Source organism: Lepisosteus platostomus, chromosome 14 (genome assembly GCF_059453375.1).
Source record: "Lepisosteus platostomus isolate fLepPlt1 chromosome 14, fLepPlt1.hap1, whole genome shotgun sequence".
Classification (NCBI taxonomy): Eukaryota; Metazoa; Chordata; class Actinopteri; order Semionotiformes; family Lepisosteidae; genus Lepisosteus; species Lepisosteus platostomus.
In genome coordinates this window covers 24,137,926-24,154,826 of record NC_142624.1, presented here as the reverse complement: position 1 = coordinate 24,154,826, position 16,901 = coordinate 24,137,926, and the positions used below count along the sequence as shown (strand labels likewise).

Sequence of the window (16,901 nt, the reverse complement as noted above, 5' to 3'; positions counted from 1 at the left end):
GCTACCCACCTGTTTTTTCATACACAATTATCTATTTTTCTTGTTATTTTCTGAAAAAGATATTGACGATATGTATTAATTACCCTAATATGCCCCTTTTGTTTTTGTAGATTAAGATGCCTGGTGAAGCAGCTGGAGAAGGGTGAGGTGAATGTCTTGGACCTAAAAAAAAATATTGAATATGCAGCATCAGTTCTAGAAGCCGTGTACATTGATGAAACCAGGTGAGTTAAAGGGAGTTTAATGGACATACAGTATAACTCTGTGTGCTACTCTATGTCAATGGATACTGTAAAGATTTTTTTAAAATAAGAACTCCTTGTGATACTAGTAAATATGAGGGCAAGCGTATGTTAAATATTCATGTTCAAAAGCAATAATGTATTCTTGTTTGTGTATTGCAAATGCATTGTATGGAAGTTGATTCATGTGTGCATGCATGTTGTGCCAAATCATCTTTCAGTTTCTTCCAGTCCTTTATTTTGGTGTTTTGCTTCAATGTTTGCTTTAGTTATTTGTAAGTAAAACTCAAGCAATATTTTTTTCTAAATTGATCTTTTAAAATAAGGACTATTCTTTAGCTTATCTTTTGTATTTCGGAGAAAACCTTTCAAGGTCTCTACTGAGATAGCTGATGTTTCTTTTAAAGTTACATTAAGATTCAGAGTGCTCTGCACTTGTTTGTCATTTGTTAATATGAAATGTGTTTGATGTACTCCTCAGTGATAATGCGTAGGTGTTTGTTGAAGATTTTAGGTATTTTGTAATGACCTAATGTAAAGCATGTTAACAGCTGTTAGTGTTTAGCTGCTTTCCCTTGCTAGCATTACACCAGAAAGCTTGTATGCTAACATTTTACCTATCCTGCAGTATTTAGTGAACACACATTTTAATTAACAGAAATGTCTGCCTCTGTAGTAGGTGTACAACTAATCTTGCACCAGAAATGTGATATAACCACAGACAGTTCTGCTTGGATAGTTTGTACCAGTGTTATGTGCTGCAGGAAGCTGGAATAAAGACTAAAGTAATTGAATGAAGGATTAAATAGTCCAGAGCAATTAACTACTGGTAGTCAAGCATATTAAATGTGTTTTATATAGTCAAAGGTTCTCTGTATACTCTACTTATCTAAGATGCAAGATTATGAGATGCATTTTAGGATCTCAAAAAAAGATGCTCAAATAAAGAATGGTATTAACTTATCTTGAATACAGGTACTATTCATCAGAAAAAAATGGGGCCAGAGCAGAATTATCTAATCAGAAGTGTACTGCTTATCATATTTTTAAATAATTGTAGAATGCACTTTATTTCAACTTATGGAGTTTCAAAAATAAGTTCAGGGCGGTTCAGAATTGTTGTATGTGCAGCCTCACGCAAAATGTCGTATACGTTTTAAAGACTTTTTTTCTGTCTTGTAAAGGCTGTACAAAAGCTAAGAGTTTTAAAATGCTGCCTTTGTCCTAATTGTGTGAGGGCTGGATGACTCATACTTCTCCAAAGCAAAACAAGTGACACTACAATGTATCTCACTTACACTGCTGTTCACCCATCATAATTAAATTTACTTTTGCTCATAAAAAAACAGTTACAAAGCCAGTAGAACAACCTGAATAATATGGAATCAGAGGCTCCATATTGCCACAGACTTGCTGAAAATCTTAAAATGACTATTTTAACATTACATAAATCCTAAACGTTGTGTTAAAAGTTAATAGTTTTAAAGTTTATCCAGGAATTTAATTATGAGCCTTTTTGATCTTGTTTTGGAAATTGAGTTTCATAGAGCTATAGAAGTTTAACTGTTGTTGCGAAACAGCACATATACTTCTATGGATGTCTTAAAAGTCTATGTAGAATTAAAAGAAGCATTTACTTAGTGAATACGTGACATTGCGGATGTTTTTGTGCAGACGGTTGTTGGACACCGAAGATGAGCTCAGTGACATCCAGTCAGACTCGGTCCCTTCTGAGGTCAGGGACTGGCTGGCCTCCACCTTCACCAGGAAGATGGGAGTGGTGCGGAGGAGACCAGAGGAGAAGCCTCGGTTTCGCAGTATAGTCCATGCTGTGCAAGCTGGCATTTTTGTGGAAAGGTAACTAGCCGCTTCTGTGTCTCAACACACAGAGTATACTGATCATGGCAATAAATTAACGTGAGCAAACTTTGCACGCTTAGGGGGTGGGCCAAAATCTTACAGTTGTTATTGAATACACGTGACATGCAAGACTCTGATCCTGAAGTGGAAAATGACTAATATTAATCTTAAACTTTCTAGTCCTTATATTTGCACAGCATAGCAATATCTGTTTCAGTTGTTTATATTTCTTACAGTCATCTTTTGTAAAAACGATCTATTATTGTGAACTTTATAACTCGTATGTGGTGCTGTTGATGATGATATTAAAGCCATTTAAAATGTCCGCATGAAATATACACAAAAACATACAGTGCATATTGGAAAATAATACATATTAAATCTGAAATGTGAGCTATTGCAAAGTGAAGTGTTGTATGGAAGAGCTGAAATATAATGTACATCTCCCAGTGTAGCTTTACTCTTAACATGAGAGCTGCTTATCTATGACATCTCTTATCTCCATAGCAACCATAGCCTTGCATCACAATCATTTACTGCTGTGAAAGTTCTCCAATTCAGAAACATAGGGCTTCACATAACTAAATAGAAAATGCAAGGCTTTAAGGCAGGTATTAAATATTTTGCATTCATTTATAAATATTTGAAAGGAAAAAATATAGATGAAAAGTATTTCATCATAACATTTAATTAGAAATATGATATGATTAGAAATCATCTCTTCAAATGAGAAATAATACAGAGTAAAAGCAGTAATCTCTAGATTACTTAGATGTTCTGTACCATAAAGAAAGCTTTTATATTTACTGAAGACTTGTACATGTGTCAAAAGCAATGCCCAGTTTGTGTACAGTAGGTTAAACAGCTACGCTATCTTATAACCCTTTAGACAAAGTTTTTAAATTTAAAATGTGACTATTTTAAAGAAGTAAAATGAGTTGTGTCTTGCTGTTATATTTACCAAAGACATTAAAAGGATGCTATATTATCACTTTAATATCATCACAGCTTTTGGTTCTTGCATAATCCAAATAACCTGCTTCTCTGTGGGTTTGTCCATCTTTCCATTCATTTTCTTAACGGTTTATCCAGAAAAGGGTTACAAGGGAGCCGAAACCTATCCTGGCAAGCAATGGGCACAAGACCGCATACACCCTGCCTGTCCGTTGCAGGGCACACACAGACACAAACACTAGCACCAGGGCCAACTCTCACAGAAGCCAGTTAACCTTCCAACATGTCTTTGGACTGTGGGAGGAAGCTTGAGCAGCCATAGGAAAACCCATGTGAACACAAGGAGAACAAACATGCATAACATCCCAGATCTGGAATTGCTCGCACAGAGAGGCAGCAGTGCTAACCACAGCCCCAACATGCCATTCTATTTCCAAATCAATTCACTTTCATAGCTATTCAAATTTCACATATACTTCAGTTATACAGTATGTATTCAGATTTAGCAGAGTGACATACCTATTGACAATATTAAGTTTATACTGGATCCAAAACTGAGATGTAGGACTTTCTCTTGTTTGTGTTATGAGTACACTAAATATAAACAACCACACATTTTAATTAACTAAGGTTACTGAATTATTTTACCCATATATATGCATATATTTTTATAATTCCAGAATGTATCGAAGGACTTCTAACATGGCTGGGCTAACGTACCCTCCAGCTGTAATTGGTGCTCTGAAGGTATATTTATATGTACACTGTATATTAATATACATATTAATATTAATAATATTTGTAAAAGTAAACAAATAATAAAAAATCACATAAAGGACTAATTAACTAAGATAAAAAGAATATATTAGTATTGTAGGTGTTTTTACAGTGTTTCTTTGTTAAAACGTTAGACGTCTCACAATTGATGTTACTTTAAATATATTGGTAGCTTCAGTCACAAATTATAATTTAATATGATCTGAATATATATAAATTCACTATGGAAACTATGGAATGCAGTTAGCAATGTTTTGCAGACACTAGGAACCGGTTTCACACAAGATGAACCTCTTGACTGACTATGTAAGATTAGGCAGTTCAAGGCTAGGGTTGGTGAAAGCACTGGTAAATGTGTTAGTACCATGTTTGTATAGCATAGGTACTGTAGACTATTAGTTTGCAATTCCTTTGAATAACTAATGAACTTCGGTTTACCACAGGATGTTGACAAATGGTCCTTTGATGTCTTTGCTCTCCATGAAGCCAGTGGAGAACATGCTTTAAAGTTCCTGGTGTATGAACTGCTCACAAGATATGACCTTATCAATCGCTTCAGGGTCAGATGGATTCTTTTATTTACCAATATTAAACTTGCTATGCTGGCTTTTTATAAAGTCATTGTTGTTCTATTGTTCTTCAAATGATAATGCCTAAGAAAAAAATAGTACACTTGTACTGTATATTTATAAAAATCTACAGTTTAATGCAGGTTCCAATAACAGGAGCTTACTATTGCTTTGAATTCAGTATTTTGACTCATAATGCCATTTATATGTCCTCATGTCTTTACTATCTGAGCATACTGTAGAATAATACTACAGAATGTACAGTATATGAATTTATTGTGAAGATGATTTGATGTGGGTGGCAAGCTCATTAACATGCAAAACGTCTTAACAGGCACTCCAGATCTTTTGTGTGTTTTTCTAATTTTACCATTACTCTGATAATGCAGTCAGTCATTTAATGGTAATTTACGAAATGCAGCTGGGATGTGCTCTTAGTTGAACTTTTATTATTTATTGTTTTGTTTTAGATACCAGTCTCTTCACTTGTTTCTTTTGTTGAAGCGCTGGAAGTTGGCTACAGCAAATACAAAAACCCTTACCACAATCTAATTCACGCAGCTGATGTCACCCAGACAGCACATTATTTAATGCTTCACACTGGCCTAATGGTAAGTCTTTTCAGCAGGTAAAATTCAGGAATGTACCGCTAGATGGCAGTATGTACCAAATAAATTCGTACTCATTATTCTCCAGTTAAAAAATGCAGGTTCGTTTTTGTCTTTGAAAGATCTCTTGCTTATCAACACATATGCCAGAAAAGCTGATATAGATCCCTAATAGGAGTTAATATTAGCTTTGTAATTATAAAAAAACCTACAGAAATAAAAACATTGCTGTAAGTTTTAATGTTTCCCATTTTAGATAGGCAATTTAAGAAATGATATCCGTTAAGTAGTAAGATTGGGTCACCTTGGTTTAAAAGAGATGTAGCTGTGGTCAATGCTTTATCTTTTCACTCCTGCAACATCTCTTACTTATTTTATTCCAAATTGATGTGCAATTTAAAGAAGTAAAACAATTTACACCATAGCCCAGGTTATATTTTTTTTTTTTGCTAGTGAGAACCCCTTTTTTTGAGGTGGGAGGTTTTCATACTTTTTTTTATGGGGGTTGGCTCTAACTTCAGCTGCTGGGTGTCCATCAAAGCTGGCCCTGGGTACAATTGCATTCTTTTAGCATCCTCAGTCTAATGCCAGCTCTGAGTATTTAAGTGTCCTTTTTAATATATAGATAATTATACCACAAAGCAGTTTTTTTTGTCATTATTATGTTAATATTTGTGGTAGCTTTCTTGAATTATATTGCCTTATTTTGGTAGATAATGAACAGAGAATCATATGGCACACTTCAGCTGAAGGTTGAAGACAGAAATTGCTTGATTTTCTCTTCCAACAGCACTGGCTCACAGAACTGGAAATTTTAGCCATGGTTTTTGCTGCTGCCATTCATGATTTCGAACACACTGGGACCACTAACAACTTCCATATTCAAACCAGGTAAATCAATTGCCTGTTTTATTGATATCACTGTTTAACTGAAGCTGCTGAGTATTCACAAGCAGGTTTCAGATCTCCTTACAAGTACACAGCATGTAATCAAGCATTATACCAGAAGATCATCTGAAGGGCTTTGTAAAAAATCAATGCACATTATTTTTGCACCAGAGGGTGACTAATATTTTTCTACCTCAGTTGTATAACACAAATGCACATTTAAAACTAATGCCTGCAAAACTGTTCCAGTTCAGAGTCTTCATCTTGGTTTGCCAGACAGTTTTTAGCAGACAGGGAGTCAGGGAAATTCTCTCTGATGATAAAGCTCTGCATTCTTTTGAAGCAAGTTCCACATTAAGGTCTGGCAGTCTCTGAGGCCTTGACTGCAGTTGCCTCTTTCAGTATTAGAAAACAGTGCTATAGTTGTGCTTACAAATGTACACGTACATGATACTGTATGTATTTATCTATGTACGTAGAAGTTAGACTGGAGGGCTGCATCAGTATGAAACCCGAAAAGGAGCATAAATGAGGTTAATTCCATATAAAAATAAAAATATATTTTTGTCGTTGTAGAGACTTCTTCCTGCCAGTTGTTCAGTTGGATATAGTGTTTGTTTGTTTCTGGTTTGACACAAAGAATATAACCAAAGTCTGTACAGTCATTTTTGAATAAGGTCTTAAGCTTCACTGACGTGTGAATACAGCAGAGCCTTTGCTACAATATTGCAGATCCTTTTCATAAATAGCATAAAGCAGCATTTATTTAAAAACAAAATACTTTTTATCTTATTATTTCTATAGCTTTCTTTATGAAATTCCATTTATTTTGCATAAAGGCAGATTGCTGCCTTAACACAGCTTCATCATTGTAGGCAATTGCAAAAGTTCAATCATTGCAGCATCTTTAGTCAACTGTACAAAACAGGAATAACAACAAATGAGTATCACAAATGCATAATGAAGACTATCAGCAAACAGTCTCAAGATGAGCACTGATTGATACATAAGATCTCACACTGAAGGTGATATATTAAAGTTCACCTGGCACTATGAACCAGACAGCAAATTACAAACTAATGAATGAATCCATCTGAATTCAACAAAAAGAAGTTAAATTCCAAACATGTTGGGTGAAAGTCATAATGACAATGTTTTGGATTCAGTGGTAATGAAGAAATAAACAAGTGCTGTTATGGCTATAACATCACCCTAAAGAATTATTTACCAAGGGAATATTAAATCTCATGTATTCATGTATAGAAAGTACATCGCTTTACAGTTGGAGTTACAAGTTATGCTTGAAAATAGGTGTAAGGCTGTGACTTAAAAAGTGCTAGTATTTCTTACCATTGTGCACAAATGATAATTATATACTCTTATGTAATATGAACAAAGAGGCAGTTCATTTTGACCATTATTTATTCCTCATGTATCACATTGCATTTAAAACATTTGTAGGAGATCATATTTACAATTGCCAGTTTTATCAAAGACAGAGCCTTTATTAGATTTCAGATTCCATAACTGATAAGAGAGTTTTATTGAGAGACTACATAGAAAACTGTGTGACAGAGCTGTCCTTTTTCATTTTTTGTGTAGTTGCCATTTTAAAAATGAATATACAATGGAAACACCCAAATGATTAACATTATATAACTATATTTTTAAAGTACTGCTTTTTCTAAAATGTTCTTGTTTATGCAGGTCAGAAGTGGCTATTTTATACAATGACCGGTCTGTCCTTGAAAATCATCATGTAAGTGCAGCATACAGACTTATGCAAGAGGATGAAATGAACATCCTGGTAAACCTGTCAAAAGATGATTGGCGGTAAGATGTTCTCAGCTTTTGAATCCAACTTGTTAAAGTTCAGAATGTCATGCTACCAGAATACAAATCCATTTGGTCTAATTTTTCACTTAAAATATTTTAACAATGGCTAACATTACCAGGTGCTACTAAAAACAGCCGAATAATGAATAATGAGTATGATCTTCACTCTCTTGTGCACTGACTTGCATTTGACCAAAGAATGGTTAATGTACTGTTATTTACTGTATTATGCCACAGAGTGTCACCTGTTAGAACAAGTCTCCTAAGGTGTTTGTATAGTGAAATAAGTTGTATTATCAGTATTATGTTCAGTATTATACAGTGTCTTGCAAAAGTATTCAACCCACCTCCCCCCAACAAATGTTCCACATTTTGGTACTGTCTGAGCTTTCAGTCATGGCACCTGCAAATAGGACTTCATATTTAGACATTTTACAACTCCACTTCAAAAATAAACTGGTAATGTTTAAATAAATTTGATTTGTAAAGAAAAATAGATGTTTCTGAATTGCAGAAGTATTCGGCCCCATTCTTACACAGTGCTAACTTCTTCTTTGCTACTCCAGAGATCATAGAAAAAGTGTTTTAACAAAACATTCCATCCATTTCCTAAACACTTCATTCAATTCATGGTCACAGGAGAGCCAGATCCCATCCAGCAAACAACAGTCACAGGGCAGTGTACACCTTGGGGGGAGGACACCTATCCATCAGAGCACAGTCACACCAGGGCCAATTTTCCCATAATCCAGTTAACCTACAAGCAACCTACAACATGCAAACACAGGGAGAATACGCAAAACTTCACTCAGAGAGCACCCCAGGTCCAGAATTGAGCACAGGGCCCCAGCACTGCAAGGCAGCAATGCTGACCACTACACCACTGTCACGAACACAGACTGAAATCCGTGTCAGATCTTGTAGAAGACCCTATGCGATGCGGTAAGAGCTGGAGAAAACAGGAGGCGTGGTAAAAGGGAACACACAGGGGTTTAATAGTGCACAAAATAATAGTGACAGTCCGTGAGACAGTGTACGGGGAAGACAAAACGGCATCCAAATCCAAACGGGTCCAAGGGCAGGTCAAAGCACAGTCCGAGAGTCCATCAACTAGAAATCCATCCTGGGACGCGACAAAGTTAAAATCCCCGGGAGGGGGGAGCACATGGACAAACGAAACATGGAGGTCCAAGGATGACAGGGCGAGATCCTCCAGACCCCGGGCTCAGGAAGCGGGAGGTGTCGGGGATGAGGCCTATGCCCTCAGGGGACGGACGTAGGGTTTCCTGGTGCTAGGCAGGCCTCGCGGCATCTTACCCTAATGATGAGCCCCGAGGACTGGAGGAGCTGGTCTTTAAATAATAACACTAAAAGGGTACACCTGGAGAGCTTAATCACACGAACAATAATGGGAGCAGTGGAGCGCCCTCTAGGGAGGGATGTCGGGCATGACAACCACCATACCACCCACAAAACTAGATATTATAGTGTGAATTCAAAGATTGCAGTAAAAATGTAAGATGGTACAAATGCAGCCTAGACCGCTGTCATGTGATTATCCTCTAAAACTGAACCGTAATCATACTGTATACGTGTGTCCATATCTGGGTCGGAATTGGCAGACATTTTTGTTGTTCTACATCACGTACCAGCAAAATGTGCCCTGTTGGAGCAGTGTTGAACACCTTTTGATGATTTTAAGAATATTCAAAAATGTTTTTGTTTTTTTAATTTTTTGTTTCATGTTTGAATATGCAGGGAGCTCCGTACCTTGGTCATTGAAATGGTTTTGTGTACAGACATGTCTTGCCATTTCCAGCAGATTAAAACCATGAAAAATGTCCTTCAGCAACCTGAGGGGTGAGTATACCCGTTCTTTTTATCTGCATAAAATCTGAAAGCTCCTGTTCATTACTAACCCAGTGTTGTCTTTGGATTGTCATAGGATAGACAAAGCTAAAGCCATGTCCCTAATGCTGCATGCAGCAGATATCAGCCACCCTGCGAAGTCTTGGAAACTCCATTACCGATGGACAAAGGCTCTGATGGAAGAATTTTTTAGACAGGTACTGTATCGGCTTTAAAAAGTGCAAACGATTAGCAACTTATCATAGAACTAACTTACTGTATAACAATTTGTGTTTTACTATATTTTACATTAGGGTAAACCATATCACTTGCAAAGATTTTTTTATCCTGTTCCAGTTATCAGATCTATCAAAACATTTAAATTACTCGGTTGAAGATGTCAAGTTATTAACACCTGATAAACATACATTCTGGTACCTGCCTTTGTCAAGCAAATAGATTATTTCAGTTCCATGAATGAACACATTATTTCCCACTCAAAGTGTTACAAGAGTATACACTCTTAAAAATTCCCCGCCGTCTTAAAAACACCCTACTCTTACAAAGGGATTTTTAATTATCTGTTTTACACTATTTCATTCAAGTACAACAGCTGCTACAGCACCCTGTCCCATCACCATACTGGGTTATTGGTGTCGTTAAATTGTGGTCCAGGTGAAATAGTGCCATCTACTGGTCCACCAACAACAATAACTTCAGCATTTTGATTTTCCCCTGAGGTCTTCATTCTTATTACTTGCCTGTTCCAGTTTTGCCTAGTTTCAGAAATCCGATGAAGTCAGCCTACAGCATGGTAACACTGCTGTCAGATAACAGAAACGTCAGTTGCAATTCATCTTGATGTTATACTTACTGGGTATACATCTTTTATTTTTTTAATCTTTAACATAGAAAATATACACAATAAGACATACACTAACCTTCTATCTACCTTATTACTAACTCAGAATGTTAAGGGAAACCACAAATATGTTAGCACAACTAAGGAAAAAAGCAATTACTTTTTTTTCTAATCAAGATTAGAAAACCTTACTAAAATGTACTCAATGTGTAGCTCAAATTTGTAATACAACTTTGTTATAGGCCTTTGCAAGAAAAAAAATAAAGGAATAACTTTTCAGAATTCTGGCTTGTGAAGCACCACTGTTACAGTATGGCTCTGACATAATTGCTCTGTGGAATATAATTTACCTAAACTAACCTAAAATTGTAATCAGGACATTTCTGTTAATCAAAATATTTACAGCAGTGGCTAAATGCAATATTTTGTCATTGAGTTAAACAGTTTGTCATTGAGAATATATATGCATTAATGTTACAAAATACATGGTGCTTTTAAACTAGGTTGGTTCAGATGGCTGTAGAGCACTGACATTTGGTGCTATTCCCATGGACTGTGACAGAATACACACAGAAGGCACTACCATGATGCTTTGCTCTCCACCATGGGCATGCAATGAATTTCCAATGTCTTAAATCACCTGGACAATAGCCAATGCACTGCAATCTATTGTGCCCTGCGTTTGCCCATGAGAACATATTCTCTGTATTTTTACTTTTTTTTGTATTCCATCTTTCTTAGATCTCGGTCTGTTGTTCACACAATTTCTGAACAGACTAGCATGCCTTATAATCACCCTGTACTGTAATTACCTGCAGTTGATGATACTATATAAATAAACATAAAATGAGTCAAATGAATATATTGTAGATGTATTTGTGTTAATTGAAGGTAAAAGAACAACTTTCTTAGTCTTTACCATAAAACGTGAGTCTCCATGTGCATTCAGCAGCATTTAAATATCATATTACAAGTTCTTTTCCTCAGAATACTCAAGCTTACAGGTTCTTCCTCATTAACTGAGTTATATTTTTTTAGGGTGATAAAGAGGCTGACCTTGGGCTGCCGTTCTCCCCACTGTGTGATCGGAAGGCCACCATGATCGCTCAGTCACAGATAGGTTGTGTCAAGTTAATATTGTATTAAATTGTCACTGTTTCATTAGATCTTGTTTTAAGCCTTCCTGTATTTAGTTGTGTTGTTGGAAATAAAACAAAAAAATAATTACTAATAAAGATACGACTTCCAATTCCCCACAAGGAGGTAGGCTCAGACAGCAAAAAAAAAAAACTCCTGCTGTGCCCTCATCTGGCCCAGTGAGATGGAGCATGTGCTATGGTTTATCAGAATGGTTTCAATTATATTAATTCAATAATAGGATGGCATGGTGGCACAGTAGTTAGTATTGCTGCTTCACAGCACTGGGGCCTAGGGTTCCAGGACTATCTGTATGGAGTTCATATGTTCTCCCTGTTTTTGTCTGGGTTTCTTGCTGCTCCAGTTTCTTCCCATAGTCCAAATACATACTGGTTAAGTGGCCTCTGTGACAAATTGTGTTTGTGTGTGTCCCGAGATGGATTGGTGTCCCCTCCAAGGTGCATCATGCCTTGTGCCCACTGCTTGCCAGGTTAGGGTACTTCTCCCATGACACCACACTGGATAAAGAGGTTCAAAAACAAATGGATGGATGGCTTTCATCAATAAAAAAAAATAACTTCACAGTGTTACTAAATTCATACTTCCGCACTCATTACATACTGTATATAGTATAGTTCTTAATGAGACAAAATCATTTTGGGTATATGAATGCCCTTATAATATTTTTAAGAGTTAAGGACCAAGAGTTCCGATCCAATGTGATTAATTTTAATATCCAAGTGAATATTTATTTAACAAATTACGTATATGAAAGGCTTAGTACTCTTTTCAGCAGTGTGGAGGCATGTAGGTTAGTGCCATTGCCTCACAGCTCTTCGAGCATTCAGCTGGCAGCTGGGGCTGTCCCTGTGTGTGTTCCTTCAATGGGCTGGTGTCTCATTCCAGGAAGGATGTAGTCCTACCTTGTATCCTGTGTCTGGCTGGGTTAGGCTACTGTATGTATTGCCTTGTCTATCTGTAGAGCCGAAACACTTACAGATAAGAATGTTTTACAGTGATAAAGAGCACTGAGAAGCTATTTTGTAGGGAGTACATGCTGTTCATGAGGTGATTGCATCTTAAGGTCAGCAGAAAAAGAAAATAGGCATTTTTCTTTTTTCTTGCAGCACTCACCAGCAAATACCGAGTATTTTCCTAGTGTACTTCCTAATGTGCAAATTGTGTTCTTTTGCACAGGGTTCATTGATTACATTGTGGAACCAACATTCTCTGTTTTAATTGATGCAACAGAGAAGATTATAACTCCTCTTATAGAGGAAGCTTTAAAGCCAGGGAGTTCTGGTGTAAGAAGATCCAGGCAAGTACTAAATTATATTTTAATCATAACTTGCAAAAACAGTTTTGAGTGACAGTGAACAATTTCTCTGTAAACCTATTATAACCAAACCATAAATTTGTATTACATATTTCCATATGCTATATGTATAGTAAAAAGAGTATTAATCATTTTTATTGTTAAATATTATCATTATTATTCAAGATCTCTAGCTGCCTGTAGTAATATCCACATATTTTCATGTATCTACTTTCAGTTTAACCAGTGGAGGATCAGGGACAGTCGTGGAGTCTGTACAGAGACACAGCGCAGCTGATCAAGGGTCTTCCACCGACTACTCCCTGGCCAAAACTGACTTAAAACATTTCCGACACAATCTGGCAGATGTAATTCAACAGAACAAGGAGAAATGGAAAGAGCTTGCAGTACAAGGTATTCAACAAAAGATTGTTTAAGGATATCTGTTGTATATGACTAGGGATTATAGCACATGTACAGTACCTTGACTGTCAAAGTTTTAGGGTTGCCAGAGTAACACCTTTAAAAGGATCTTTCTACACAAGGTTCTGATACAGGTGCATCAAATTATTCATCTGTATGGCAGATTCTTTGTTTCAAGTTGCTGATCCTTTACAATCACAACCAGTCACAGTCACAAAGAAAAACAAAAAGACTTCATTGGTACTTTGTAAAATTGTGTCACATAAGTCCTTTCTTTCAATTGTTTTCACTAAGGATTTGTATGCGTAGACAGTTAAATATATATACAGTATATAGGTTCTGTGCCATGAAAAGACGAGAGCAGTGGTCTTCTGACTTCAGTTCACATGAGAGGGTCCCATTTGTCAGGGTCCATGCTTCACATTCATATTATTGAAGAGATATCATGGATTGGAGGAGCTGAATCTTTGAAACACTCACACCTTTGGTAATTGTTTTACATTGGTTAGCTCAGATGTGGCAAAAGGAATTCTGGTTTCACTCTCACCCTTTAATGCACAATAATCCCTTATTTTTCGCTCTCAAGTACTTTGAAGGGCTTTATCTTTGCTAGCAAATGACGGGTATGTTTGATTAAATAATTTTACATTCTCTCCCCTTCCTTTTAATTGTAGAAGAACGGGAAAGAAAAGCTGGGGAATATTCCTGCAAGGACCACAAGCAAAAGGACAAAAGAAGCGAAGTCACAGAAATCACAGAAGTCAGATTAACGCGGACAAGTTTTGAAAGTGGAAGTGAATCCGGGTCTGAGCTGAAGTCCTCCAATGAACTGAACAATACAAACTCCTCCAATAACTCTTCCCAAAACTCCTTAAATCAGGACTCTGAATCTCAGCCAGCTCCAGTGGAAGCTGGCTCTTCAGTTCCCAGTTCCGGCGGCTGGAATCATAAGACTGACAGGCTCCCATGGAATGGTAATTCCCTTTTAATGACCAGGTTTACCTGGCAGCACGGGCTCCTTGCTTTAGAAGAAGATTTTAATAGTTCTTTCCACCATTACAGGTTTAACAGTTTGTGTTGACAGTTTAAAACACTGAGGCTATGGGCACAATTTCATTTGCTTAAAAGAAACAGTAAAAACATGAACAGGATATGTGCACTGAGCTCACATGTATTCTTATTTTGTTTTCCTTCTTATTATTCAGAATGAATCAAATCATATTATGGAATTCTTCAAAGTTATTTGTTAATAGCACTGAGCACTACAAAATGATTTAAAGCATTATTTTAATAACAGGTTAATAAAGACGGGCTCTACTACTCATCTTATTTAAAACAAACATGTTTTTATGTCCACTCACAGTATGCCTGGATGGTATTTGAGAAGTCTATTTAATTATTGAAATTGCATTTTGTATTTGAATAAGCTTATACCATACAGTATGTGACAAAATGCCTTACTCTTTGCATTGACGTCTCTTCACTCAAGTTTGACAGTCATCTACTAAGATCATACATCTAGTAAGGTCTTTTTCACGTGCTGCTTCCTTAAAAATACTAAGAAATCAGATACTTAATTTTATCAGAATATTAAGATTGTTTTTCACATCTTTTGATTTCATGTTATTTTGATGATGTTCCAGTTTGGTGTTCCAAACATCAGTGTGTAAAGTGATGATTGTGTTATTTCTTCCAGGAGAGAAACAGTCTGCAGCTGTGGAGGACGAAGCTCAAAATCCTTAAATCAGACAGTTGCAACTTTGCTTCCCTTTTTTTCCAGTCTTGTAATGTATTATTTATTAAAAATGGAGTTTCCGCTCCCCTTTGCACCACAAATTAGTTTTGTACTTTTGTTTGCCTCATAAGTTTTTTTACTTATTTTTTACAGTATCAAGATATACATGTACAAATAATGTATTACTCTATACCTTGTATGTTATGACATGCTGATACTGCATGTCGTAACACGCAAGTACAGCACACTAAACACTCAAACACTTTATCATAGCTGGAAGTAGGCCTACACACTATAAAATTAATAAAAATAAAAGTAAGAAGTCTCTGGTCCATGAGTAAAAATGTGCACAGATCTGGAACACCCAGTGCAGTTGTCAAAAATGACAGCAGTAGAAGCCTGGTAACTAAACGTCTGTCTTTCCTGTTTCATACCTGGTTGAACATATTCAGCAGGAGAGCATAAAGAGCTCAAGTTCACAAATTCAAAGGGTTTGGTTTTTATGTGATCATTGGTTTAAAAAAATACAGCTCATCATTGAAGACATTTTAAAATTAATCTATCAGTATCATATCAAGGCTTTGGTATGGAATGAGGTTTATACAATTTATCAATAAAGTCGTGTTTAACAATAATGCAGTGGAACAACACACACTTCATCTTAACAACTGAGCTCTTAAATAGACCTGTTCCTCAGGTCTGTTTCCTCACAGAACTAAACCTAAATTTTGCTTTGTAGAACTCCCAGTAAAAATAAATAAATGCTTCAGATAGTTTAATTTAAAAACAATTGTGGCTAAATGGTTTGTTATAAGTTAATTTGAAACAAGTTTTTTTAACCATCTATTCCTTTTTTGTGAACATTTTTTTATTTTTCCCCAAAACACAACAAAATTGAAAATCACTCCCCTCCCTGTATTAACATCCTTTAACCATCCTCCTTAGGGGCACTCTCCTCCAAATTCTGAACTAAGGTCCTCTGATATACAGCCAAACAGCTACAATGAAACACACTTGTAAAAAAGCTATGACTGTGTCAGCAACAGTGCCCTATTCCTCCACTGTCCCCCAAATAGCACCATGGATGTTAACAGTGGAAATTTACATAATATATAGAGGTTATAAATAAATAAGTTCATTAAGATAGCTTGGGATGAATGACAACAGCCAAGTTCACTCAGCCATCAGTAATTTCATATGTATCCACCCCTTTTCTAACGGTTTCCTCTAATTCAGGTTTGCAGGAGAGCCAGAGACGTTCTTGGCAAGCAAACAGGAACAAGGCAGGGTACACCCTGGATTGGACACCTGTCCATCTCGGGGCAGACACACACATGCACACACTCACAACTTAGGAAACAAATTGTCCTAGATGCCATTTAACCTACAATTTATGTTTTCGAACTGTTGGGAGGAAGCTGGAGCACCTGGATAAAACCCACAGGAAACTAGGGAGAACATACTGTACTGTACATCTCCACACAGACAGCACCCCAGGTCCAAACTGTTAGGTGAAGGAATGTGGAAAACAGCACATCATCTAGCATGGGTAACAAATGTAAACGGGAGTATTCTCTGTTCCTCAAAGAAATGACTGGGAATATTAACATTTAACATTTACATGTTTTTGAAACTACATTCAGTGCTTAGACCCAGAACAAGTGTGATTTCAAACGAATTGCACTTTGAACACAAAGCACAATGTGGAGAAAATTGGACTGTAATCTTGGCCAAAGATTTACTGACTTTACTAGTTCCTCAAAGGTGAGTAACTTTCATGCTTTCATTTCAACCTTTCTGCAAACATATTCTCATCGACACTGTTGCGTTTGCATCATATCTGTCTG

The 16,901-nt window shown here is 36.5% G+C and overlaps 1 protein-coding gene across 2 annotated transcripts in view; it reads left to right on the top strand.

Annotated features, from left to right (window-relative positions):
• pde1a (phosphodiesterase 1A, calmodulin-dependent) overlaps nucleotides 1-15,155 on the top strand; it is a 114,402-nt gene extending 99,247 nt beyond the window's left edge. For both annotated transcript variants that reach the window (XM_088605170.1, XM_088605171.1), the window contains 14 exons: nucleotides 111-224; nucleotides 1,917-2,099; nucleotides 3,737-3,803; nucleotides 4,277-4,393; nucleotides 4,873-5,013; nucleotides 5,801-5,901; nucleotides 7,606-7,731; nucleotides 9,493-9,594; nucleotides 9,680-9,800; nucleotides 11,483-11,564; nucleotides 12,779-12,899; nucleotides 13,135-13,310; nucleotides 13,994-14,293; nucleotides 15,016-15,155. In XM_088605170.1, coding sequence (XP_088461296.1) covers nucleotides 111-224; nucleotides 1,917-2,099; nucleotides 3,737-3,803; nucleotides 4,277-4,393; nucleotides 4,873-5,013; nucleotides 5,801-5,901; nucleotides 7,606-7,731; nucleotides 9,493-9,594; nucleotides 9,680-9,800; nucleotides 11,483-11,564; nucleotides 12,779-12,899; nucleotides 13,135-13,310; nucleotides 13,994-14,293; nucleotides 15,016-15,062 — 1,798 coding nt within the window. In that variant the 3' untranslated portion in view covers nucleotides 15,063-15,155. The remainder of the gene's footprint in view (nucleotides 1-110; nucleotides 225-1,916; nucleotides 2,100-3,736; nucleotides 3,804-4,276; nucleotides 4,394-4,872; nucleotides 5,014-5,800; nucleotides 5,902-7,605; nucleotides 7,732-9,492; nucleotides 9,595-9,679; nucleotides 9,801-11,482; nucleotides 11,565-12,778; nucleotides 12,900-13,134; nucleotides 13,311-13,993; nucleotides 14,294-15,015) is intronic.
• The last annotated feature ends 1,746 nt before the right edge of the window (nucleotides 15,156-16,901 follow it).